General features: G+C 45.4%; 1 protein-coding gene across 3 annotated transcripts; it reads left to right on the top strand.

The window, feature by feature from the left end:
• Positions 1 to 23: 23 nt before the first annotated feature.
• On the top strand, positions 24 to 21,738 carry LCMT1 (leucine carboxyl methyltransferase 1). Of its 3 annotated transcripts, XM_064461331.1 has the most exons (11): positions 411 to 588; positions 1,791 to 1,882; positions 2,466 to 2,587; positions 4,131 to 4,207; positions 4,873 to 4,934; positions 13,445 to 13,547; positions 15,426 to 15,546; positions 16,332 to 16,433; positions 16,853 to 16,944; positions 18,996 to 19,093; positions 20,808 to 21,738. In XM_064461331.1, exons 1-11 carry the CDS (start codon positions 491 to 493, stop codon positions 20,828 to 20,830), a joined length of 990 nt encoding a protein of 329 aa, XP_064317401.1. In that variant the 5' UTR covers positions 411 to 490; the 3' UTR covers positions 20,831 to 21,738. The 3 variants fall into 3 exon arrangements, with proteins under 3 accessions (XP_064317402.1, XP_064317401.1, XP_064317400.1); XM_064461332.1 differs by lacking the exons at positions 411 to 588; positions 18,996 to 19,093 and adding an exon at positions 24 to 98; XM_064461330.1 differs by lacking the exon at positions 18,996 to 19,093.
• The last annotated feature ends 4,914 nt before the right edge of the window (positions 21,739 to 26,652 follow it).

The raw sequence follows: 26,652 nt of genomic DNA, 5'->3' as shown, positions 1-26,652 counted from the left end.
TGCCCGCGGGGAACAGCCGGGTCCCTAGGTGGGAGGGGCGGAGCAGGTGAAGAAACCCGGATGTCCCGCCCGAGGCCCGGATGTCGGCGTTCGGCGGGGTGAGGGCAGCTCCTCCACCCACCGCTCTCTCTCTGTTTCGGGAGCGGCGGCTGGGCCGGGCTCGGTACGTGGGGTCCGCCCCTCCCGGAGCGCACAGCCCCGGAGCCTGTCCCTCCCTTCACCGCGGTGTTACCGCTGAGCGTCCCCCAAGACTACCTCTCCCGGCTTCCCTTGCGGTACCGCCGCCGTTTCCTGGGCGGGGTGGAGTGGCCTGCACTCTCTCATTGGGCGCTATAAGAACGGACGAGGTCTTGAGCCAATCGCCGCCGAGCTTTTGTGGGCCGCTCCGCGGAGGCTGCCCAATGAGGGGCGGCGTGGGGCGGGCCGCAGGGGCGGCGGCGGCAGGGCGGCGGGCGGCCCGGCCTGGCGCGCTTCCCGGGCCCGGCCCTCCATGGCGGCCGCTGCCCGCGACCCCCTCTGCGCCGCCGGCCTGGACGAGGCGGACGAGGCGGTCCGCGGCACGTGCGAGGACGCGTCCGTTTGCAAACGGTAGCGGTGTCTGGGGAGGGGGGAAGCGGGGGGACGCCGGGCCGGGCCCGGCCCCTCTCAGGTGTGTCCCCCCCCCTCACCGTGCCGCGGCCCTGGGGCGGTGCTGGTGGGGGCGGCCCGGCCTGGCTCCGGGAAACCGGGCTGGAGGAGAGGAGGAAGAGCCCCTTCTTGTCCCGGGTGCCGCCCCCTGGAAGGTGCTGCCGGGCCGGGGCCCTTCGTGTGCGCCGGGGCCGAGGGCTGCGAGGGCCGGCTGCCCGGGGCACACACAGCCGCGTGGCGGGCTGGGCCGGGGGCTAAACCTAAACGTGGCCGGAGCTCCCCGCAGGGAGGGCGGTGTTCGCTGCGAACGAGCTTTCCGCACGGAGCGGCAGCCGCAGTCCTCAGCTTTGTCATAAACTTTCCAGTCCTGTTATTAAACACCTGCCTGATTTTCAACATAGAGTTTGTTTATAAAACAGCGTACGGGGATAGCTGCAGTTATGCTGCCTAACAGCAGGGATGGGAAATTTCACTGATGTTTGCTATCTCAGGAGAAAAAAACCACCTTGATGTTTTTCAGAATTCTTTGCTTCACCTTCTCCGGAGGGTGGGTGCTGGGAGGACGAGGAGTGGTGTTGCCCTGCTGTGCATGGATGTGGATTTAACTTCTGTTATTGCTGGCTTTTTGTTCTCTCCTTTGTTGTTGGTGTAGCAGCAAATCGTTGGGTGGTTGAGTTTGTTTTTGACAGGTTACCTTTTCAAACCAGTTGTAAAACTAGTAAGTTCTATTAGCATAGAATAGCACTGCTGGTGTTAAAGTGATAGGTAGAAGCTCTGGAGTAAGTGCAAGCAGCTCGTAGCGTAACGGTGTGTAAAAGTACGGCACGCTTTGTGCGCAGTCGGGGGAACTAAAACAGTTCTTCTGTTTGCTGGGTCCTCAAGGAGGATATACTTGAGATCAGGGTCTTCATTTGCAGAAGTTCATCAAATAGTGCAGAGGCCATTAAAAAGATCCCTGTTTAATGTGGCGAGAGCAAACATTTTTTACTAGACTTTCTATAACTTAATTGAGATACTTCCACGCATTTAACAGGGGTTTTAAACTTTGACTGCGTGTACATCCCCAGGTCAGAGGGTGATCTTTTCAGCCTGTGTGTCTTTTAGAGTAAATCTTGGTGGCCTTTTTTCATAATTGTCTTTATTTTTTTCCCTCTGCTGGACAGGTTTGCTGTAAGCGTTGGCTACTGGAAGGACCCTTACATCCAGTATTTTGTGAGACAAGCTAAAGAGAGAAAAGCTCCTGAAATCAACAGAGGCAAGTTGGCACGTGGACTTGAGTGAGGACAGCACAAACGTGTTCTTTAACTGGTCTTGAAGAGCACCTGACTCAGTATACTGGGTGTTATGGAGCGTAAGAAATGTGTAAAAGAATGAGACAAGTTTTCTTCACAGTAATAATTCCATGCTGTATCTGATCTTTTAAATATCATTCTTGAAATGAAAACTCTTGCCCTTTGCTTTCTGTATTCTGAACGGGATGTCTCCATGCCTCGGTGTGCAGTAATCCGTACAAGGCAGTCAGAAACGTCGGTTTGGCCCAGGACAGCTGGGTATGTCAGCTCTGGTCTCTCCCAAAGTGTGCACCCCAGCTAGAGTTATTCCGCTCACTTTGAGGTGAACCTTGACTAAAACTTCTGTTTACCAAAGCAATATCAGTGCATCAGATTCTGCTATTAATAAAAAAAAAACAAACCCCTTAGGTATCTTAAAAGGAGTACGTTATTCTTCCTAAGAAACACTGTTTCCTAAATAGACTACCTAAAAATCTTAATGAGTGTTAAATGTCAAGTATTATATGAAAACAGTAATTAAAAACAAACTTATTTTTTTGTTAACAGGCTATTATGCTCGTGTTCATGGAGTCAGTTATCTGATTAAAGCTTTTCTAAAGAAGACAGAATGCAACTGTCAAATTGTTAATCTTGGGGCTGGCATGGATACCCTGTTCTGGAGATTAAAGGTAACGGTAGCTGGGAGTGGCTGGAGACACAGCTTTGCGTGGGCATTCGCAGCTCTTCTCCGTGAGGGCCGATGGATCCTGTGTTCTGTAGTACAGTGCCAAGGTGTGCCACGAAGGCTGACTGCCCTGGCCAGTCTGCCTCACTTTTCAGCTTGCTTAGAATTAGTTTAGGTACCTTTAGACCTCCGTGCGCAGGAGGGGCTGGGCCTTTCATTGTTTTTACCAAAAAGTGTGTGACACAAAGCTGACCTCTGCTGGGCTTTCAGGGACAGAGCCTGAACTCCACATTTTGCTGTTCTCTCTAAGCCTAAAGATTTCACTTTTTTTATCCTGTATTAAAAGAGGATAAGGTACCAAAGTACAGGATTGTACAGGCTCTATTTACATTTTCTGAGATATTTATATATGTAAATATATATGTATCTGTTTGTATGCGTGTACGTCATTCACAAAAATTGAGATTAGCCGGATATTACATGGTGGTGCTGTTCAGAGTGAACACACCTCTCAGTCACCTTGTCTTCTCATTAGTGTTGCCATTTGTAAATGCAGTTTCTGGAATAAAGCCCACAGAGGCCAGCTGCATTTTGCTTGGTCAGAATTCATAGAACCTTAGAATCATTTAGGTTGGAAAAGACCTTTAAGATCATTGAGTCCAGCCATTAGCCTGGCACTGCCAAGTCCACCTCTGGAATAATGAATTTTTTATGAGACGTGAAGCTTTTTTCTTACCTGCAGTCCTACGAAAACTATGTCAATATGAATTTTTATTAATTTTCCTGTAACAGTGATTTTAAAAGCTAAAGTAGGACCTGCAATTCCAATTCTTTCTCCTTGTAAAGAGCAGGTGTGGTATAGTTAATGTAGAGAAGATGGGACCCAGTTAACCGAGTGCTTTAGGACTGCTGATCTAATCTAGTGTTCAGAAATTCATGAGGTTGACAAGCTAGAACTAGCAGTACATATCCATCACAAAAGGACTGCTGCATAGGGAGAAACTTGCTACAGCTCATCTGTCAGGGCATCAGATAGTGACAACGTGAAACGAAGAGGTTTCCCCCTTTTTTGTGGTAGAGGAATGCTGACGGCCTTGCAGAGCGCGTGCAGTCTGGCTGTCAGCTTGAGGACAGATTGTGGAATGTGGTTGCTTTCTGTGTAAACCTGTGCAAAATGTCTCCGATTCCTTCCTTAGAAGAATATACTGAAGATGCATGGGAAATAGCATAATAGTTTCCTGTTGCCATGCTCCTCTAGATCCTGACAATGTTGGAATATATGTTTCAGTGACCTAGTGTCTAGGATTGCTGTGTTACGTGAAACATTAAATAATTTCCTTAATCCTTAGAGGACATTCTAATGTGTCTCAACTCTTTTGGGTTTTTTTTTTTTTTTTTTTTAAGCTGTGGGACATGAAGTTATACTACTGCTACAAATGCCAGTGTAAACTAAAATGGAACTGTTTAGGAGTTAAGGTTGTATCTTCTTGTCATGTGCATGTGGAACTAGAATGTCCCTAATTCTCGAGTCTTACTCCAATTCTCAGGATGAAAATCTTCTCCCTAGAAAATATTTTGAAGTGGATTTTCCAATGATAGTTGCAAGAAAAATACATAATATTAAGTAAGTATAAAGCTTATGTTTAGCTGTGTGCAACTGAATGTAATTCAGCAAAATGTCATGAACTGCAAGCCACAATTATTTTATCTCTCTGCTGAGCAACTCTTCATGCTCTAGGGTTTAGAATAAAGGTTTCACGATGCGGCCAAGTCATCCATGTGACTGTGCAGCCACTATTCCAGATTGGAGAAGTTGATATGTGGGAGCTTTAGGGAGGGAAAGAGACTTTATTCTTAATTATGTAAAATATAATGGGCAGGGGAAGCCTCATGATGATTAGAGGCAATTAAGTCTTCTCTTACTGTTGAAGCCAGCAGTAAATTCCCAGACTTGCATGTTCAGTTAGAGAGGTAGGATAGTTTGTACTATACGTGAATATTCTGTTTGAAAGAATACATTAAGGCTTATGGAGGATACTTGAAGCGAGTGTCTGGATTTCTCTTGAAAGATTACTTCAAAACTTGAGAGTTACTTGGTATAAAACTCAACTGCAACTTATTACTAAGTCTAGCTTGCAAACACTTTCATTTCCAGTAGAGGGCAGAGGTATTCTCTTGTCTGTTCTTAATAGACGCGTGCACACACATATATAATTGTTAAAAAAAAATTGTAAGCACACTGTTAAACAAGCTTAACTGCTCAGAGATGCTTCTTCCTTCTTCCCACAGATCAAAACCTCCCCTGTCAAAACCAATTATGGAATCCCATTCAGGGGACTCTCTTCTAATAGGTGAGTCATCTTAAAAATAAGTCAGCAATGTACTGCAGCACTTTTTAAAACTTTTCTGATCATTTTGTTCTGCTATGTGGGCAGGCTTTTAATGTTTGAAATGCTGTTTGGACAGAGAATTGGGAGGGAAAAGAGGCTTTTTTCTTCTCATACAGACTCCTGCCCATTTGTTCTGTGTCATGTTAGAAATGTCTTCTCTTGAAGTTGTTTTATTCTGCCAGAAAGTTGTTGGGTTTTTTTCCTTTCTCTTGTTTGTAGCTTAAGTTATGTTTTCTTTTCTGTCACAGAAAGGAAAAATGCTACTGATAGTCATGTATACTGGATTAAAATATCGATTGAGTGTTTTCCTGTATCTTCTTTCTGTCTTATTAAGAGCACAAGTGTTTACATTTAGCAAAGTCTTCAAAGAAGAAACGTAGCCTGCAAAGTCCCTTCTCAGGAGCCAGTGCCATTTGTTGCACTTCAGTATTAAGAGGATACTAGATTCAGGTGGTGTTGCGTGGTTGTTCTCTCTTGGCTGAGGGCCTCATTATGTTTGTGTCAGGATTGTAATTCACAGACCTCTGTACTCATGGAAAAAAGCCTGCATTCTGCTGAGTAATGTTTTCAGTGCTCGAGTGGCAGATACTGGGCCACAATAGCTGCTTTGGACCCTCTAGGAGGAACAGTAATTATGTGCATCTATGATACTAATTTGTGTTAGCAGAGGTGACCCTAAAACAGAGCTGGCGGTGTCTTGTGTTCCTTGATGTGATTACATCCATAGGTGCTTTCTGTAAGCACAATCTAGCTGAGGATCTGGAGAGCTTGGAAGGGCCCTCCAAAGAGTGAGGAGGAGTACAGAGAGTGAGGAGTTGTGCCAGTGCTGCCAGTGGCAGGGTGTAGGTGCTTCACCCCAAGGCTCTTCTCATGCTTTAACTTGGATCAGAGTACTGCCACACACTGACTTGACTGTGTGTGTTTATGGATATTACGGACATTTTATTGCTGCGTGTTCGAGGGTCTTGTCTTACCAACCTTTTAGATGTCACTTGAATGTACAGTGGAAAATTCTGCCATCCAGATCACAAAAGATGAAAGCCCTGTGCCCCGTCTCAGAAAAAAGGGCTCTGAAGTACCACCGTGTTTCAGCTGGGAGCCCTTCTTACAACATATCTCTTATACACAATGACATAGGCTGCATAAGCACTGCTAAAAAGTCCTTAATGCAAGGTCAGTCAGAAGGGTTTGATAGTGTTTGTGTTACTGGACAGCTGTAGCTACATCTAGGACAGCAAAGCAACTGCAGAGTTACCAAGTCGCAGCAGTGTTCTGTAATCAAAAGCTACTAATTAGCAAGGCACAGCAGTCAACAGCAATTAATGTATCACTGTTTGAATGTACTGGAGTGCCTTTTCTCTCTAAAGCTGTTTCTCGTTCTCTCTAAGTGCTGGGTTTTAAATACTTCAGGGTAGCCATTTTACAGTAACCCAGGTGATGTAGGCTCTACTGCACCGAGATCTTTGGGATGTCCAGGTATTTGGAGATGGTGGAAATCTGTTGTGGAATCCCAGTTTGAACTGGCACTCGATAACCACAGTCAGTTCGAGTGAAATCCATGTGGGGACTCTCACTTAAGGACATGTTAACGGCACTGCTTCATGTGGAAGCGCCACCAGAAGAGGCTGTGGACTGAGTAGGCAAATCAAACAGAGGAATAGAGATTTCTTGTAGATCTGAAGGAAGTTGACAGTGAATTAGCTCAGCTACTAACTGGTATATACCCTCTCATTTAAAAACTGTCTTAGTACCTGAGAACTGGAAGGTGGTGGCTGTGACGCAAATGGGCTCCAGGAGAAATCCAGGGAACCACAAGCCAGTAGGGCTGATGTGTCTACGGGACAAATTAGTAGTAACTCTGACAGACGGGCTTAGTGAAACACAGGGATAATATAATGTGTTGAGAAAGAGTCAGCGTGGCTTTTGTAAAGGTAAGTTATGCCTCACAAACCTATTGGAGCTCTCTCTAGGAGTCAACAGATACATTGGAAAAGGACATCCAGTTAATATAGTGCTTGAATTACAAAAATGTGTTTTGACAGTGTCCCTTACCAGAGTTTGCCAAATAAATTGCGTGGCTGTTGTGGGTGGAAGGAATGGTTCTCATATGGATAAAGAGCTGGGGATGGAGGGTAGGCATATGTTGTTAGTTTTCGTTATGGAGGGAGATGGAGAGCCGTGCTCAGGGATATGTTGTTGCTCAACACTGAGAAATGATTGGGAAAATAGAGTGACTAGTAAGTGGCAGCTTGTTGGCAAGTCCAAACTCTTCAGAGTGGTAAAGAACTGCAGAAGAATCTTGTGAAATTAGTGACTTGGTGATAAATTCAATGCGATTAATATGAAGTGATGCACATGGGTAGAAGGAGTAGTTTGTGCCTCACATGTAAATGATAGGCTGCTGGCTGCGTACAAGATCTGGGTGTTATAATAAATAGATACATGGAAATGTTGGCTCAGTAATGGTCCAGAAATCCTAATAAAATCTAAGGATTCTTAGAAAAAAGGTAGAAAACAACATAGATGCCAGCATAAGTAGTAAGTACTTGCCCTCTCTTTGTGTTTTCCCTAGGTAGCTGCTGTTGGCATCTCTGAGGGGCAGGATACCATACTAGGGGGGCCTTTGGAGCTGCTACAGCTGTTAGGCTGATGCAGTGTTCTGGGAATACCACCTGTCGTAGGGGCTGTAGTGGGGCATCATGAAGCAGCGTTTCCAGCTAGGGAAATATTACTCATTTTGGGGGTGTTTGGGGTGGGGATGTGGACCAGGATTTTAGAATCGCAGGGAGGGAGGTTGTCCCATCCTGTTGTGTTCCACCCCCCCAGTCAGCTCCACACTGCTGTCTCATGTATACCAGGAGTAATTTGTTTAGATGCTTTGGAATTTCATTTTTGAGTTGTTGTAATATCGATTGGCATGATTCTTGATCTCTTAGTGCATTTCTTCTCTCGCTAAATGTTTTCATTTCATGAAGCTAGTGCTAATAGACAACTTTATCGGCTTCAGGGCAACATCTGCTTTCTGCTTGCCCTTTAGAAAAAGCAATGACAGCATGGCTTGCGATTCAAGTATAGATATTTGTGGCCTCTGCCCTTGAATGCTGCAAGATGACACCGGTCATTGAATAGCTTTGCCGTTTCCTAGGGAATGTTAGGTCTCCAGGGGAAAGCAGTGAATTTGTGCAGTAATTTGACATTGCTGTGGCAATATCAGGTTAAATTGTTTTCAAAGTTCAGTGGCACTATCTGGTTTATGGTACAGTTGCTAGTGTTGGGAAGTCAGTGCTCCACCTTTGCTTTCTTGCAAGTGCAAATTACCCTTCAGTAAACTATTACCTTTCGGTGCCACTCATACTCTTTCCGGCCCTGTCTAGTCCAGCTTTGGGAGTCAGTTGGTTTAACTTGCTTTTCCCTCTGTTTCCAAACTTGCTTGTGACCCAGCACAGACAATGGGGTTGTTGCTGCCTTGGTGACTCACCCACCTTGCGCTGGGGAGGATCCTGCGCTGTCAAGATAAACTCTCTTTGTGATTTAACACGTACCCTGTTCTGATGTTGTAGGTGGAAACAACCTGAGTGGAACCAATACCCTGCCATGCCTGTGAGCCTGCAGAATAGGCTGTATGGGCTGCTTGTAAAGCTGCCAGAGATCCCTTAGGATGAAAATCCTAATGAAATCAGTTTGAGTCAGTAGTATCCTGCATGCTGTCTCTGGGAAAACCTCCAGGAAATTGTTTCGCTAATCTGAGATGGGAGTAAGAAAAGAACTCTGAATTCTTGTAGCAGAGGAAACACTGCGCTTCGTGCGCCTGTGATGCTGCTTCAGCAGATGGATTAAGGTAGTGGGTGCATGCCTGAAGGCCCTCATAAAACAGAGCATTTACTTGCTGGTAGCGTGTTTCTGTGAAGAAAAGATTTATTGCAGTCAGGTCAAAAGGCAACTGTAAGCAACTCCTGCTGCTGTTCAGTTATTGTAATGCTGTCTAAATTGGAACCACTTACGTTGTTACTTCTGTGCCAAAAGTAATGGTAACTGTACATACAAGTGCTATGACCAGAGCAGAACGTTCCCTGTTGCGTTATGCCTGGGTAACAGCAGCGTGCACCTAGGCTGAGAGAGTCCGTGTTGGGTAGATGGGGTGGGCTGGAGTGATGGGGGTCATCTCCTTTCTCTCCTTCCCTCTCCCCTCCCTTGTATTTCTCAAATGAAATCTGAACCTGGTATTTCTCAAACCTTCATTTCAGACAAGTACAAGAGACGCATGTCTGTAACTGAATATGCTGAGTGAGAGCATCACAAAGAAAACCGTAAGGTAGCTCCATGCTCTAGAGAAAAGCATTGTGACCAAACAACTTGCTAAAACAGAACAGGTGATACTGGCCTCTGGGTGGGAATTAGTGCTTGGAATATGGGATTTTCAAGGGGTTAACCCACCAAATGCTGCTGGCTGTGCCAGCATTAGGACGGGTGGCCTTCGTCACAACAAGGAGCCCTATTTATTTGAAAACTGCTGCTGACTTGCGTGTTAGTGTGGCATGGGTGGCATTCTCCAGCCCGGCCAGGAGGGAAGGCGGCAGAGATCTGATAGAGGGCACATGGCTGTTGTCTGTGGGGAGGTCACTATGGCAGATACCTTTGGAAGAGTAAGATTTCAGTAAGAAAAAATGTAGGATTTTATTAACACAAAAAATATTGATTCAGTTAAACTGGTGAGGCCCCACCTCGAATGCTGGGCTCAGGTTTGGGCCCCTCGGGACAAGAAGGCCCGTGAGGGGCTGGAGCGTGTCCAGAGAAGGGCAGCAGGGCTGGGGCAGGGTCTGGAGCACAAGTGTGCTGGGGGGCGGCTGAGGGGGCTGGGGGGGTTTAGCCTGGAGAAGGGGGGGCTGAGGGGAGCCCTTCTCGCTCTCTGCAGCTGCCTGAGAGGGGCTGGAGTGAGGGGGGGTCGGTCTCTGCTCCCAAGTCACCAGTGACAGGACGAGAGGGAACGGCCTCAGGCTGCGTCAGGGGAGGCTTAGATGGGATATTGGATATTGGGGAAGTTTTTTCACTGAAAGGGCTGTCAAGCCCTGGCACAGGCTGCCCAGAGAGGTGGGGGAGTCACCATCCCTGGGGGTATTTAAAAGATGTGAGACGTGGCGCTTAGAGCCATGGTTAGTGGTGGACTTGGCAGTGCTGGGTTAATGGTTGGACTTGATGATCTTAAAGGTCTTTTCCAACCTAAATGATTCTATGATTCTTGTTCATAAGAAGAAATCAAGGGAGACCATGTGACTGTGCTACCAAGCTGAAACTTGCTTTTTCAGCTGCTCTCTAGATGGGCAAGAACTGTAAAATAGATTTGCACCAACGCTGCTCTGTCAGGGTGGCGGCATGTTTGCAAATTCTCATACTTAGAGCATCAAACTGCAATAAAATCGAAATTGGTGCCAGGCCATGAGCTCACAGCACTTTATTTTCTGGGGTGTTTATGGCTGTACTTTGACTTTTAGCCTCCAGGCTGAGAACAGTGGCAATTCCAGCTATCATCAGCTGCCGTTGCCTTGCAACGAGCGAGTCTCTGCTGCCCACGTGCGAGGTGATGGAGTGGTTGCCAGTGTGATTTTAAAATTTTGAAGTTGTTTACCTAGTTAAGTATGATCAAAATTTTAATCCTTTTGACTTTATATATGAAAGGATTTTTTAATGCCATGTGTAGGCCAAAGGTGGAAGCTAGCAGAAAATCTTACAAGGAAGTTTGGAAGAGGCTTAGCTTAGATTCTTTATTCTTCCTTTTTTTCCTTTTTGCCTTTCTTTTTGCATTTTAAAATTGACTAGTGTAAATTTCATGGTTTTTCACTAAGACTTCCTTCAAGATAAAAGTATTAATCGTAAATGTTGGAATGTATTAATTGTGGAGCTATTTAATGAAGTGCTTTCAGATATGCTTAAAACGTACAATTTTTAGCGATAGTATCAGCTTGGGCGTAACGTGTGCGCAGCTCTGCCTTGGTACTATCTGTGGCTGTGTTTGCCAACAGCCATCAATGGAGAGTCGAGGGAAGTTGGCAGGAAAATGTGTGGAGGAACAAGTACATTCTGTTTGAATGGACCAAAGGAGGAGAACCAGGCAGCCTGGATGCTGGAAACGGGAGGAAAGCGGTTGCATTTGGAGGAAAAGGCTTCTGAAGGGAGGAAGATAATCCGTTCCTCATCAGCTTTCTTGGCCTTTTAAGAGTTTCTGCTGCAAGAGTCTTGTATCAAGGCATTAAGTGTACTTGGATTTAGGGTTTAAAGAATATTTCCACTGAGCCAAATCACCCTTAAAGAAACCTGTTCTAGTTTGGCGTTTGGTTTTTTTCCAGCCGGTAACTTGGCGTGGCCGGGCTGTGGCTACGTGGCTGCTGACTGCCGCTTGCCCACCACCCACGTCTCCATAAAGAGCTGTGCGGGGCTGCACTGAGGATCGCCCGGGCTGCTTCCTTTGGCCGCCCCCTCTCCCACCACGTCAGGGCATAACAGAAATTGTGGGGTTTGCTCATGTGTATACAGGCGTATTAAAACCAACATTAGCCATACTGATTGCTGAGATTGAGCCATTGTGAAGGACAGCTTTCTAACATAAGGTTTCAGAGGTTTCGCTCTTTCCTGCTCTTCAGTGACAGAAATGCTTGAATCAAGATGGTGTGAGCATTTATTCTCACCTCTGGTGAAGTGTTTGTACTATGTCTGATACCAGATTGCTTAAAAATTTGTGTAGTTTATTTCTGGTTGTAATTAACGTACCAGTATGTCCGGGTCAATGGACAAGAAGACTGCATTAATTACTAATAGTGGTGACTGATGCTTACTGTGCTGTATCTCTGGACAGCGGGCCGATCACTATATAAATACTTTCCAGTGTGTGGTGGGGGTTTTTTGTGTGGCTTTTTTTTTTTAATGCCATTATCATGGCCTTGATGAAATAACTTAAATAGAAGGGTGTGGGAAGTAGTAAAGCTATTACAGAACATGCACATGGGAAAAAAGCCTTGACTCAAAATGTTGAATCATTTGCTGCACAACCTCTTTTTTTTTTTTTTTTTTTCTCTAACTCTCTGCCTGAACTGTTCTGGTTCCTGTATCTGTTCAGTAGTGTTGCTAGAAAGCCGGCTACTGTCACTTGCTAGTGCCATTTTCAAACAGTTGGTCACTTGAAAACTGAACGGAGGTACCGCTTCCGGAATGTTTGAAGCACTGATTAATTTAATAAATTGCCCCACCCCACCCCCCTCTTTTTTTCCTCCTCTCCTGAAATGGAAAACCCCTTTCAGCCTGTCTCTTCAGCCACTTGGCTTCTCTTTCTCTCTTCACCGAGCTCTTGACATCTGCTCCCGTATTACCGTTCAGGAGCTGTGTCTGTCTGCAGCAGGATCCCAAATGGAGCTGTGCCAGAGCTTGCTGCTGCAGGCGGGTGCTGACTGGCCATTGCGAGACCCCTTTAAACTCTCACTCTGGGTTTTTTCACAGTTTAGCGTACTTATTTTCCTGCGTGCCCTGTCACGCTCGTATGTTAAGAGGGGGAAAATTATGTGCTGTTTTATCCTCGTGACTTCACTCTAGCAGAGCTAAGGCGTGGAAGAACAATCCAATGTAATCCTACAGAACTTTACATCTTTAAGTGGGTTTGTAAAACACTTTCTGTGGGGACTGGGCTCATCTAGCTGAATTGATTGCAACTGGTTGTCAGAATTACTGGTAGCAAGGTGCTGGTGTGGCCGCTGGCTTCCTTAGAGCTCTGCTGGAACGGCAAAGCGTCTTTTGACGTCAGTATTAGTTCCTCCTCCGCGTTGGACAGCGTTTACAGGAGCTTGCTGCCTGTTGTATCCCAGGGTGAATATTTGGTTCTCTGAATACCTTTTCTGATTTGACCCCACACTTAAAATACCATCGCTAGATCATACGAAAAGGCTGAATGGGCCAATCTTTTTTGGCCACCAAATCTGTGTCTGATACCCATATATATTACATAGCTGTATGCATTGTTAGTTAATATAGCTATATCTGGTGTTAATACTTGGAACATTGTTACTCTTAACTTAGTTTTTCAGGAATTGATGAACCTTTTTATTATGTAGTTCCTTATGTACGTAGGTTGGGTCATCCAAAAAGACTCTACAAACAAACCGAAAAATCTGCCTTTAATCTTTACATTTTTCTTCTCTCTGCATTCCTTGAAACCATGGTAACGGATGGGATAACCTATCCGCATTAGGGTGGCTGCAGAGTGAACGAGTAGGCTTGTTGCAGAGTCTGATGCTGATATATCACCATCTGTAAACCACAACAGTCAGGTATAAGGGAAATGAATGTTTTCAAAAGAAGAGTTTACTGTTAATTGTTAGGTATAACAGATCAAACTTTGACTTCAAATTCATATGTAAATTTTTTTAATTTATAATTTCAGCATCCCTCTTATTTGTAACCATTAGTCTCTCAAAATTTTAAACTTGCAGATTCTCACAGCCTAGACTCCAGTCGATATTCCATAGTAGGAGCAGATCTCCGTTTCTCATCAGATCTGGAGGAAAAGCTAAAGAAACATAACCTGGATATACAGTAAGATTATATTATTTTTTTGGTAGCTATTTTTTTGGTGAGGGCTTGTGGAATCGTGCTGGTGAGAGGAAAGTCAGGCTTGGGCATACAGCATCTGCATCCCGTGCTCATTATGCTATTTCCATGGTTACCTTTTCCTGAGCCCTTTGAGCAGAAGGAATTGTTCAGACACCTCACACAGCTCACTGAGCCGAGCAGGCTGGCGTTGCTGTGACTGCTCAGTAGTTCCAAGTCTGAAGCAAGGTTGTTCCCTGCGTAGTCTGTTCTGCAAATCGCATCTTCATCCTTCCTGAGAAGATCAAACATTACAGATCTATTTGCTTCTTGTTCTTAAAACGCCGAGGGGAACAAAGTCTGGCTTTCTGTGAATGTGTTTCTGGCGGTTGGTTCTCTTTGGAGTGTATCATCCTTTCATACAAGTTAAGGCTCTTGTTGCAGGGCAGGCAGCTGTAATTCCTTCTCGCTTCCCCCATCCCTTGCCCTGGATGGGATGAGTTCCTGCAGCAGCCATTTTCTGCCTCAGAGCTCATAGGAGTTTTCTCTCTCTCCTCCATGAATTTAACTCTCTCAGAGATTTCTGAAAGAGTTACCCCTTGCTTGAATTTGGTTGAAGTCTAGTTAATAGAATCCTAAGTTATTCAAGGGGAATCTCTGAACTAGAGATGTGTCAAAATGTCATAAATTTCTTTTTTTAGGAGTCGGTTCAGTTGCGTTTAGTTGTGAAGCTGACTGATGGGCAGTACCTAGCTCAGTGAGCATCCTCCACCCCTATTGAAAGGGCTGTATGAGTCAAGAGTTCTGGGAGCTTAGCTGGTAAAATGAAGAATAATTCTGTCAATGTTAAATTATTTCGGAGTTTTATCTTTGTAATTATTTTCTACTGCCTGCACTTAAAACCCCTGTTGTTCCCTAGACCTTTTGCTAAAGTGATTGCCATGGAGTCCTTTGAGAACTTAGCTCCGGAAGCTGATATCTGGGATTTTATTGTTCAAGCATTAGGCTTCTGCAGGGGGCAGGATTTAAGTCTTTAGAGTGGATGATGGACATACCTTTCAAATATAAGATATATAAATAGCGGCTATCTGGCTGGGTGGGAGAGAGCATATGGGTAAGCAGAATGCATCAAATTGCCATTTAAATCTTTACACTTCCATCTTCTGAAATCTTGCCTTGCTTGCCTACGGAGCTGCTCCGTGTAGAATTTCTCCTGCTTCTAGTGACTTTTCTTCTTCCTGTTCATTCTAGCAATTAAAAGAAAACTCTGTAATTCTAAGGAAAGTTCCTTGTGTAGATGTCTATTTTGGGGGGTTTGTGGATGGAGGGGGAAGAGGCAACGTGCAAGCTATAGATTGCATTTTGCTAGATAATAATATGTGGAGCCTGTTTTACAGACACTGAAAAAATTTGTCTAATCAAAATTCTTCTTAGAACTTTCTTTTAAAGAGAAAACATTTATTTTTCAATTTGTATTTTATTCCTAATTTTACTGATCTCTAAAAGAGTATGGACTGTGTATGGAGGGTACAGTTCTTCTGCAAAATGAATTTTAGTATGCACTCCAGTTCACGCTATCACAGTTCAGAGGAGACGTACAGAATACACGTTCGTCCGTGTTCATAGCACAGCTGACTTAGGGGAGATTGTTTCCTCCTAATATCTCTGTTTTGTAACCACCGGAGTCCCCTGTCGACTGCCAGAAAACCCAGTTCCAATCAACCTGATGAAGTGCTTTCATTCACTCTTAAATGTCTAGTTCATGAAAAGGGTAGCTCTTAAGAATTTTTGGGAACATGAAATTACTTGCTTGGTAATAATTCTTTATAGATTTTTCTTGTTCTTTTGCTACAAATAGTTCTCTTGGTTTTTTTTATTTTAAAGTTTGCCAACGCTTCTGGTAGCGGAGTGCGTACTGGTTTACATGACACCGCAGCAATCTGCAAATCTTTTAAAGTGGGCAGCAAGCACTTTTCCAGTGGCGATGTTTATAAATTATGAGCAGGTAAAACACAAATGGCATTTTTTAGACCTGCATTATTGTCATAAAAATTGCTCTCAAAAGTGGGAGCTCTGCTTGTAAAGTAAGAGTGGGCCATACCCTTTTGTATAGACAGCGGTTTCTGCTGAATTTCTTTAGTAATGTGTTCTATTTTGTAGACCTGTTAGCTCATTGTGAAGAATATAGCTGTTCTGCAAGACAATTGCTGGATTATATTGAACCGAAAGAACTGAGGCTTAATCCATATGTGGGGAAAACCATAGAATGTCAGTTTAGATAAGACAGAGGACAAAGAAATGATGCTGAATGTTGGAAATGAGTGTATAGCATTACATAATTACCTCTCTGTGTTCTTTGACAAAGTGGAGCAAAAATCACGTCAGCATGAACTTAGCTTCTCTGTATGGAAGTAAAATGCTGCCTCGGGGGAACTGGGTGGCTCCAGGAATTAGTAACAGGATCCTCCAAGCTGTAAATCACCGCTAGAGAGCTGAACCAAGTCGCTGACAACTTAAAGCAGAGCCAGTGTTCAGTGCAGAGTCCCAGTGTCGGCAAAGGCGGTAGCGTTGTCGCCGTTAAACTGGCACTTGCCTTGTCAACGTGAGGTAGCTGAGGAGGTTTTGGCAGTGGGAGATGAGTCCTGGTGTAATAGTATGTGAAACTTATTCAATGTTATCCTGTACGTTTTATGACACAGACAATTCAAGAGTTTAACCAAGTTACTGCTTTTCACTGCGATTACATTCTTTTCGGAAGGGGGAACACTTTTGTCTCATTCTCTACCTGAGGTGAATATGACGGACCGGTTTGGACAGATCATGATTGAGAACTTGCAGAGACGACAGTGTAACCTGGCTGGAGTGGAAATTTGCAGATCCTTGGACTCTCAGGTAAAGGGGTGCAGAGCTCTGGGCATGTTTGATGTAAAACTTAATTCGCCTGTGTGCAGGTTCTGCCTCTGGGCGTGCACTGTAACACGCCGAGCAGTAACCAAAGCAGGTTTGGGTGGGCAGCTGCGACCTACTGAAACCCCTTCCTGCCCGTGGTACAGTGGTTCCCTGTTAGCAGGGCCGTGGTTGCTCGACATCACTTAGTTTCGGTAGCTGTGCGACACCTGCAGCAGATCAGAGCGCAGCTCCATCTATCCCACTATCATCCATGCGCAGAGGTTAGCAGCTCAGAAAAGAGTATAAGAGCTTTTCAAAGAACAGGTCAAGCAGATGGCCTAGAAAATCCTTAGGGGGAAAAGCTGTTCTTGGGTATTTTTCCTCCAGTCCTCTGAAAACTGTGCTGCTTGTTTATTTTACAGAGGGAACGATTGCTGTTAAATGGCTGGGAGACTGCACGTGCCATTGATATGATGAAAGTGTACAGCTTTTTGCCACAGGCTGATGTCAAAAGGTATTACTGATAGCTTGCTCGCGGCCAAAAGTCATCTTCGGATGCCATTTCCAAGGTAGTTCACGTCAATATGTAGTATGGGATCCCCGAGTATAACAGAGAGGAGGCTGCTGGCAGACGCTAGCTAGACAGACAGAATGTGCCCGAGTCTGAAGCTCTGCAGAGCCTTAAGGACAATGCCTGGAGCGACATGAACGATCCAGAGGGTTATTTCTGCCAGAGGTAGACTGGCAGTGGTGATGATTTATTTGGGTGCAGTATAAAGCATCTCATGACAGAAACTTGCAGCTAAAAGATGCTACGGAAATGCCGTGTTTGAGTTTCTGCAGTACCTAAGACGTTTCGTGTGAATATCCAGCCTCCACAACACTAGATGGCTGGAGCGGAGTCCTAAAATACACTCAGAACAGGCAGCCACTGTTCATGTCCCCAAGGGTGATGACACCAGGTCTTTGCTCCGGTCTTGTAGGCCTAGGTGAGATTACTTACCCATTTGCTTTTTTACTACAAGTGGGTGGCAAATGGCCAGCCCTGTTCTTCCCTCCCTTCTTCCTTGGCAGCATATTTAGGTAATGAGCCAAGCTTAGTGCCCAAGGTCAGGGCAGTAGCTTAGTGCCCAAGGTCAGGGCAGTAGTTTAGTGCTGTGACCTATTATACTACGCAAGCAAAGAGGGAGAGAGAGGAGAGGCGTGCCCAACAGCGCGGTCTGGCTGTCTCTTAACAGGTTGATGCATCTTCCATTCTTGCCATGTTCATGAGCCGGACTGCTGGGTCTGTAGAGAGAGCTTAGTACTTAGAGGGTATAACTAAAGGCTGTTATAACAGTAATCTGCATGGATTTTGTTAGATTTTTTGCATTAAAGAGAAGCTAAAAAGGGGGAAACTTCTTAGGTATATCATATGAAGTGTGAATTGCTATGAGTCATTCATTAACTATAGTTTGAATTAGCTGAACAAGTTACCCTGGTCAAAATAAGTATTCACATATGGGGATTTCTCAAACCATGGAACTGAACAGGTGAGACTGAAAATCATAGGTTGTTTAAATAGGAATGGTGACTGTGTGATTGTACCATATGGCACTTGTCGAGAGACATAGCTTGTACTTTTTTTTGCAGCGTTTTTGACTACCTTAGAGCTGTTCAGCTGCTTCCACTTCTTCCAAATGCCAAGAAATAGGTTACGTAAACTCTGTCCTTCGTATTAGTGAGGCAAATAATGCTTTCTATTTATAAAAATCTTAACAAAAGTGTTCTTCTGCAGCACTTGCACATCTGTGACTGCATTTAAGAACTTTTGCCCCTCAGCCTCTTTTGAACCTCAGTGGCAGCCCTTCCAAATATTTAGCGTGGAAAACTGTTATTCAAGTAATCTAGAGTGAGGGAGAGGAATGTGCCAGGTTAAACTTTTTAAAGCGTGTACAGCTTGGGAGAAATTCTCCCATTTGTTTTGTGGAAGACATTCAAAGTTTTTACTTGAAGAATCCTAGGTAGGAACCATTTTAGGAAACAAATCCTCAGATCTTAAATGTACCATTTGGTTTGTGCTTCATCATGAGCTCATGTGGGAGAGTTGTTAGAAGCTGCACTGGTGTACCCATCACTCTTCCAAGGCATAATATGGACTTGTTGTGATTGTCTGGAGAAAATGCTGTCTTCAACTGTTCCCTGTAATCTGTTGGTAAAGATAAAGCTCCTTCCGTTAGGCTGTACTCTTGTGTCTACTTAAATCCAGCAAGACCAGACACATGCAGTAAAAGGGGTTAGAAGAGAAATACTGGGTTTTGTGAGAAGTTACACAGGCTAGTCCTGGAACGTGAAATTCCAGCGATGAGAAGTTGAAAACGTCTTGTGGGTCACTTGTGTCACACGTTGACAGCAAAGGCTAGGAGTAGCGGTGGTATCTTCCTAATGGACAAATAACTATTAAATTGCTAGAAAGGTAACTGCCTTTACTGGCTGTAGTTTCCACTCCTATGGAGTGAAGAAGAGTACATTAAAAACTGTATTGAGTCTCCAGCTTGAATCACAATTTTTATTTTATTCCTACAGAATAGAAGGACTTGAATTCCTAGATGAAAAGGAACTGTTCGAACAACTAATGCAGCACTACTGCATCTGCTGGGCTTCAAAGGACAGCAGTAATCTGGGTAATGTTCCCCCACATCTAGGAGGTGACCCTTCACATTGAAGCCTTACCTGGAAAGGCCGGGACTACATGCAACAGATGTGCGATAGAAGTACCCTGTAGCAGGAATGGGGTCTGCTTCTGTTGTTGCTGGCGCTGGGAGCACCTCCCAGGTGGTGTCTCGTGCCTGTTTCTCCATGGCCTTTTGAGGGTTTCTGTAGGCGAATGAATTGCCCCACGGGAAGCCTGTCCAGTACAGGGGAGTTAGAATTTTTACAGCGAAAGATGCCGTATGGGTTACTTTAAATAACTGCCTGCTTTATACTATCAGTGCTAATTGAAAGCTTTACAAATCCTATGCATGTAAAGTTACCATATGGGCACACAGTATATGAAATCACAGTGTCCTGACAACATACACATAAAAATAAATTTGGATTACTTAGCCCAATCTTCTGCACTCCCCATTTACATCCATCTGAGACTTAAGTTTTCCTTGCTGCTTTCTCCTGGGGGAAAAAAACTTCCTCTGAAGTTAACTCTTGTAAATGTTCCTTTTGTTCTTAGAATTCTGTCTCTCCTAGACCGGAATTTCTTTGGAACAGAGGGACTTTGTTTATGCTTTCTGTGACATTATGTATAGTGCTGCTGCTGAAGAAATAATTAAGTCAGAAGAATTGTGGTTTGGGTGAAGGATGGATGTCTACAGCCATTATTTGTCCAAATTAGGAGGACAACTCTGTTGCAGGCACAGTGTATCTCTGCTTCTGTCTGCAATTGCAGGGACTTCAGTCTTTCCAGAAAACTTCTCTAGCTGCCAGCTTCTATCTGCCTCCTCCCCTTCTCCGCCCTTCCCTTGCTCCTGACAAAGCACTATTCAAGAGCAGATTTCATTGGCTGTTCCTTAGCAAGTGTGACTAGACGGAATCAGTGCTGAAGTTGTGCCTATATCTCAGCCAGCCCGAGTAGCAAAGCACCTGATGCAGGTGATAAAGCTGGATCTCCAGTGCCCTGTTGCTGCTGCTGTAACAGAGATGCTGGCTTGTGGTGGTTGGTGACCTGAATCCGACAACTGTAAGGCTTCTGAGCTGTAGTAATGCACGTTTTCTGTTTGATTTCTTATGGCTAAGAAGTGATGCCTGAACTTACTTCTAGAGGAGCTAAGGCCAAGGAGTTCACCTACTCGTAGTAGCCAGTATTCCTGGGGTCTCCAGCATTATTCTTTGCTGTGATTAGAAAAGTATTTAGGACAGTTTTGTGTACTGAGGTTAAGTGACGCAGCATATCTTAGAAGTCAAAAAACACAAGTCCCAAAGGAGACAATCAAAAGTCTACTCCATGGATATGCCGTAATGTAAACCAGTTTGTCTTTATCTGGAGTGAATTTACTGCCCTTGTTAATGGTACTTTTCCCAGCTTTCTCTTTTTAATTTCATGGGCAGATCCTTCCTTCATCAGCAGCCTCTGTGTTGTTCCTTCTGCCATGAATAACTTCAGTACTCATTGAGATTGGCTTATTCAAATTAATTGCTCTACCACAATCAAAAAAGGGTTAAAGCACAGATCAGTGCGTTCCCTAATTACCTTTCCTGCCACTAAATCCTCTACATTTAAGTTAAAAAAAAATTCTCAAAGCATCTTTTTTCCTGTGTCTTAATTCTCCTGCTAGTAGTGAAGTACGGGTAGTATGAGAGTAAACTCTTGTTTCTCCCCCATCCCCCTTTCTTTTCAAACAGGTCTTGCGAACATCACGTTCTAATGTATTTGCTGGAGGGAAGCGCGGGCCCAGAAGCCACGGCGACTGCCTTCTACTTGAGACAAGATCGCAGGAACGATGGGACTTTGCATGTGCCAGCTTCAGTCTGCGCATCTGTGTAGGCAGCGCCAGTACAGAAGCGAGGGGTGCTGCTGCTGTTGACTGTCCTGTTGGCTTTTGGTAGTTTTAAGGAATCTTTTTTTGCCCATTGTGAGCAGTTGTTACGAGGCAAGGCTCACCTCCCGTCCCCAGATACGTAATGACGGACTTTCACAAGATGTCAGTAACCCCTGTTTAAAAGCTTGCCTTCCTTAGTTTAAAACTGAGAGTAAAGTGTTCTTGGATTATGATTTTCCTCTTTTGTCTTATTGTGGGTGTGTAAAATGTGTTTGTGGCAGGAAGCTGGAAGAATCAGTGCTGGTGAGCTGCGTTACTGGATATCTCTGCACTGTGCACGGCTGATCATGAAGGTTAAATTTTCTTAATTTTCATTCCGTTCAGGTTTAATTTTTAAGAAGCGTCACCGTGTTAGCTATCTCCAGGCTTTACTGTCGATACAAGGCTGTCACTGTGCTCGGTATGTTCTTGTAGGGGAATGGTGAAAGAAGAAGGAGGGCCATGGTTCTTGTTCAGTGATGTACAAGAAACTGGCTGATGGTAAAGTAGGCTTTATTTAACTGGGAAGGGCTTAGCTTGGCAGTTCAGCACTGGGCGGGTAGAGGTGAGAAAGAAATTAATCTAAATTTGCACTGCTTCTGGTAGTATCTTTACACCAGTTTCTCATTCTTCTTTCTTTCCCCTTAAAAGAAACAAACAAAATCCCAACAGCAACAAAAGACCTTGCCCTGTTGTTTGAAACTGAATCTTGCAACCTCCCTATGAGAAAAATAATAAATGTTTAGTATTTGTAATTTGACTAGTGTCTTATTCATTAGAAATTACCTACTTATATCTGATTCAGTGACTACAGTTTTCCTGCCTCACCAAGAGTGTTTTTTTTTTTTTAAAGCAGTTGCAAGGACAAGCAACCATTTTCTTCCTGTATGTGACTTGCTGTAAGAATACCTGGCTTTGGGAAGAGTTGGCGTGGGCTGGGACCGGAGGTGTAGGGAAGGAGGTTATTGAGATACCAGAAAAAATAAACAGTTCTTGGAAGTGACGGTCATAACTTCAGAGGAACAGAAGCAGTAAAAAGAAACGGCCTTCCCTTCACTGCCCTCCTCTCTCTCAGCCCCCGATTTTAGTCACTGGTAGCTACAGGCCGCCTCCTGTTACGTTTGCATCAAGCTGATTTCTTAAATGACAAGGCACAGAAACGCAGCAGTTGGTTAGTGCTGTGCGCGGTCCTTGCAAGTGTTCGCATAGCTCTCTGCCCCCAAAGGGAAGGGATGGACTCTCTGCAATTATGAAAGGAGCTTATAACCTTTGCTTCCTAGATAACAATATCAATGGTATGCTTATGCCTGCACATTTTAGATGTTTGGGCTTATCTGTGCCCCTCTCCTATTAAGAGGTATGTGCAAGCTGCGCCTGCAGTAGTGCTGACCCCTTCTCTCTGCAGATGCAGGAGACCAGAAGGGCACGCCTCGTTTTTTCACTTCACCGTCAAAGTTCCTTCTTGAGCCCAGCAGCTGGCACTGGGGGCTGTAGGGTTTGCCACTGGGTGGTTTCCCACGGCAGTTGCCTGCTGTCTAGATGGAGAAGTAGACCTGCTGCTGAGCCCTTCTGCCTCTTGGGAAGCCGGGGCAGTTAGCCTGCTGCATCTACTAGCCTGCAGCTTCTGGGGTTTCCCTTCTGGTTTCACCCTGTTGTTACTTAGAGGTTTTGAATATTTTTTTCCTTCCCACTGTGCAATTGCTCCGTCTTACCCTAACATGAACCCAAGGAGTTAAATTCAACAAGGATCTATGAATCTGTCTTAATCAGACCTCTGAGTCCTCAAATTAGTGCCTAGCTAAACACAGCATTACACCAGAGACCTGGAAGAAAAAAGCCTCGTGCCTCCTTGCCCATCCTCAACATACAGTTCCTCCGGAGTTAACCTGCGTAGCTGTGCAAAGGACGGATACTCGGCTAGCATAAAGAGGAGTACCAGTATGCAGCTACTTGCTCGGAGCCTGCCCCTTCAGAAGGTCAGTGCAAGAAACACCTCTAAAGATCTGGAGCCTTAGCTTTGAGCAAAGACAGCTCTCTGATAACCGCCAGAGGACAGGGGTATCAGGGTGCCCAGGGCAAAATTATAAGGATAAAGCTTCATTTGAAACGCTGCTGCTGCAGATTTCTATCCGCAGTCCCTATTCAGAGGATAAAAACTGAAAAGGTTCCTTGTAGAAACATCATACGTTTGTCCTCCCTCCCAACCATCCTGGTTTTGTCCGGGAGGCAGAGCTGGACAGCTGAAAGGGCGTGTGACTAGTGATACTGACAATATGGCAATGGTCTCTTCCCGGGCTGAGATAGGGCCTTGAGAAAAGGTAAAACGGCTCAAGAATCTCCGTTCTGCTGTATTGGCAACATTTTTTCCTCCCCTTTTGCTCTTGGTCGCCATCGGTTGGAACAGCAGGTTTTCGTTATGGATGTGCTGTCCATGAAACCAGCCTGAGTTTTGGTGGAAAGATGGGTTTGATTCTACTGACTAGGAAAAGTTTTCTTCTCAGTTGTGCTGACGTGGCTTCATGGTGCCCAGAAGCTTGGCTGTTGGCATCTAAAGCGTGGTTAATCTGAAAATACGCTTAGCCGTGATCTTTAACTTCTTTGCTAGTCCAGCCCTTGAGCCGGCTGAAATTGTGACGGCTTTATAACAGGTGGCCTCCTAACTGACGGCTCGTTTGGACTGGGTGGTTGCTGGTTTTGGTTAGTTTTTCTTTGTTGTTCTACATTTGAGGAGAAATGAAATAACTTTCTGAAAGAACTGCTGTGTTACAGCTGCGTGTTTAGGTTAGGATTCTGAGGTCCTCGTCTCATCTTCATGCCCCTTTGCCCCCACCCGGCCCTTTTCCTTAACCCAAAGGCTATTTTCCCAAGTCTAAATCCTGGTAAGTCTGTCTGGATGCTGCTATCTTCAACCTGTTTTGGTCTTCGTGGGTACTGTGTCTCGGATCACGCTGTGGGCCATTAAGTTCCTTTTTTTGCTTTCAATGAGCTTGTAGCGTACGCGGGCCTCCCACCTACGGGGGCTCTGACTCACACGAGAGCTTCGCTCCTGTGGGGTGTGTGCACTCTCTTGCAAACCCATTTGCGAGGTGAAAGACGAGACGTTATGAAAGCATGGCTAGAGGTTGGGTACTTGATTGGTTTCCATTTCTAAAAACCAGTAAGGTGCTGCTGCGATGGACAACAGCAAATGTTTGACTTCTCCCTCCTTCCGAGTGGACTGTGGCACTGGGGGATGTGGTTGAGCTAGGACCTGTTGTTCTACCAGCTGGTGCTGTATTTGAGATTCCTTTTGCTTCAGGTGAACTGAGGTAATGGAATTTGATGGTTTTATTTAATCAGCAGAATCGGGGTTGTTTGGGAGCAGGCTTATACCTGCTCTGTCCTCACAGTGTGCGTTAACACTACTGTAGAGGCGTTTCCATCATCTGGAAACGAGCCACGTTAGACCTGCACCCTGCGGCCGGCTGGCCGGCGAGCCTGCTGGAGCACGGCGTGGTGGCGAGTGCTGTGCCATCGCTCTGCAGCCACCCGGGGTCGGATCTCGCCTCCCTTCCAGCCTCGTTGCATACCTGGCTGTCCTTGAATCTCTCTGACATCTCTCAAAATTCTCATTCTAGTACATATAAAAGCTAATTTCTACTTTCCTGTGTATTCATATAGATGCAGTTTTCCTCCTTAGGGTTTATGGAGTAAGATCGTATTAATGGATGACTAACACCTTGGTGTTGGAGACTCCTCAGTATGGCTCTGACAAGATATCTGATTCTGCCTGCGGTACTCTTTGATGTTCTGCTCCTTGATCTCCATCCACAAACTGCTCTGCCCTGACTTGCTGGCATTAGCATTACCTGTGTCGGGTGCTGCACGAGCACCCAGTGAGAGACGGTGTCTATCCTGAAAAACCTCTTGATTTGAATTAACGTGCAAGAAGTATCTAAAACAGCTGAGTCAAAGGTGCTTAAACATGAAGATGGGGGAAGCGAGACAATGCGTAGTGTCACAAATCTGCTCATAGCCAAGTCTGACAGGTTACCTGACAGTTAATGGCTCTGTTAGTAAGAATCAGGGATTAAAAAAAACCCCAAAGCACCGACAAACCAACAGCCCTGCAACACCCTCTGCACTGCAGGAGTCTTCCTGTGCAGTGACTAACGCTTGCTCTGTGGCAACAAGACTCTCCTGCTGATTTCTTTTGAATAAAAGGAACGAATACATAATAGCATATAAAAGAGCCCCATCTCTACTATCAATTTAATTTTGGCAGGACCCCCTTTGAGAGCATGTTCCTTGAGCCTCTTGTAACATCTTCATGAGTGGGAGCCGAGCTGAAATCTTGCCTCCTCTGGAACAAACAAATGTGCTCCCATTGAACTGGTCGACATCTAAGATGCAACCACTGAGCTGTTGCGTCCTTCATATAAGCGGGCTTGGAATGCAGCTCCCTAGGGAGACGGTCCTGTGCCCTGTCGGTCCGTCTCTTCTGTCGTCTCATTTGTCATAGCTTAATCCTCTCTCCGTTTGGAAATGATGTCTCTGCTAGCATGAGGCAGATACTGCTGGAATTTCTGCTCATCAATTTCTATTTTAGGCCCCCGTATAATTTGTTCGTCTGAGGGAAGCGCAGAAGAATGCGGCATCGGAGCGGAGCTGGTGCCGTGGGACGAAAGGCACGATGGTGCCCTGTTCGGTCTTCGTCGAGAGGAGTCTGACTTTCCATCTTGCAGCTGTTGAGCTAAACGGCTCAGCATCCAGCGAGGAGCGGGGAAATCATTCATGCAAGAGCCCTTCAAGAGTCTCTTCTAGCTCGGTTGCCAGCAGTGGTGAAGAAAGTAGGTCACGTTGTGCTTTGGGGTTACAAGAGAATCAAAGGGATTTGTGATACCTCGGGAGCTTGTGGGGGGAGGATGGCTGTGGGCAGTCTAGCTCTCATGACTATGCTAACTAAAATAAATCTTTCTCCTCTCTTCAGGGAATATTTGGGTTTTCAGAGTGCCTGGTGCTGCTAAAACTGCTACTTTGCTGGAAAGCCACTAGCTGAAAAGGACTGAGAAGCATTTTCTAGCCAGGAGAGATGGCCTTTGCCTTCTGCTTGCTGTGGGTTGTGTGACTGCTTGTCAGCAGTGGCTCCCTTGAGCTGCACGGTGAGCCTCTGCCTCTTGGTCTTCTGCTCAGCCAGAAGCCTTTTGCCTGGGTTATTGGTGCTGACAGTACAACAAAATTCATCCCTGCAAACGGTTTGTTTAGAGGGAAGAAAAAAAAAATCGTTTAAGCTTGAGTGAACTGCGCGGCGAGAGTCAGCCGCGCTGCCCCACCGAGCCAACTCTGGTGCAGGAGCTCGGTAACCCCCTTCGCGGCCTCCAGCCCCGCAGGCAGCCTGCCCTGATGCTCGGCGGGGTTTGCCTGGCCCTGCCTGCAGGAGCTCGCGGGCTGGCGTCGCCGCCTGCCGCCCTCGGTGCTGGCTGGGGAGGCTGGGAGCCAGGCCTGGCTGGTACCCGCCTCTAGGTAAGGGCGCTTCACGGTCGTCTTTGCCGCTGGCAGATCTCCTGTCAGCCCTGAATTTAGCTCTGGTCTCCATGTCATAGCCACACCTGGGTCATTTTGTTGGAGATCACTTAAAAGTACTTGACATAGTTTCATCCTTCCTACTGAATATAGTTTCTATGTCTGTA

Source organism: Phalacrocorax carbo, chromosome 10 (genome assembly GCF_963921805.1).
Source record: "Phalacrocorax carbo chromosome 10, bPhaCar2.1, whole genome shotgun sequence".
NCBI lineage: Eukaryota > Metazoa > Chordata > Aves > Suliformes > Phalacrocoracidae > Phalacrocorax > Phalacrocorax carbo.
The sequence above is the reverse complement of the archived record's forward strand: the minus strand, read 5'-3'. Positions and strand labels throughout refer to the sequence as shown.

Excerpts from the sequence above, each read along its gene's own strand:
- LCMT1 (XM_064461330.1), top strand. The coding sequence starts at position 491 with ATGGCGGCCGCTGCCCGCGACCCCCTCTGCGCCGCCGGCCTGGACGAG. Across the intron at positions 4,935-13,444 it reads AGGGGACTCTCTTCTAATAG|ATTCTCACAGCCTAGACTCC; the intron begins GTGAGTCATCTT and ends TTAAACTTGCAG. Across the intron at positions 16,945-20,807 it reads CCACAGGCTGATGTCAAAAG|GTCTTGCGAACATCACGTTC; the intron begins GTATTACTGATA and ends CTTTTCAAACAG.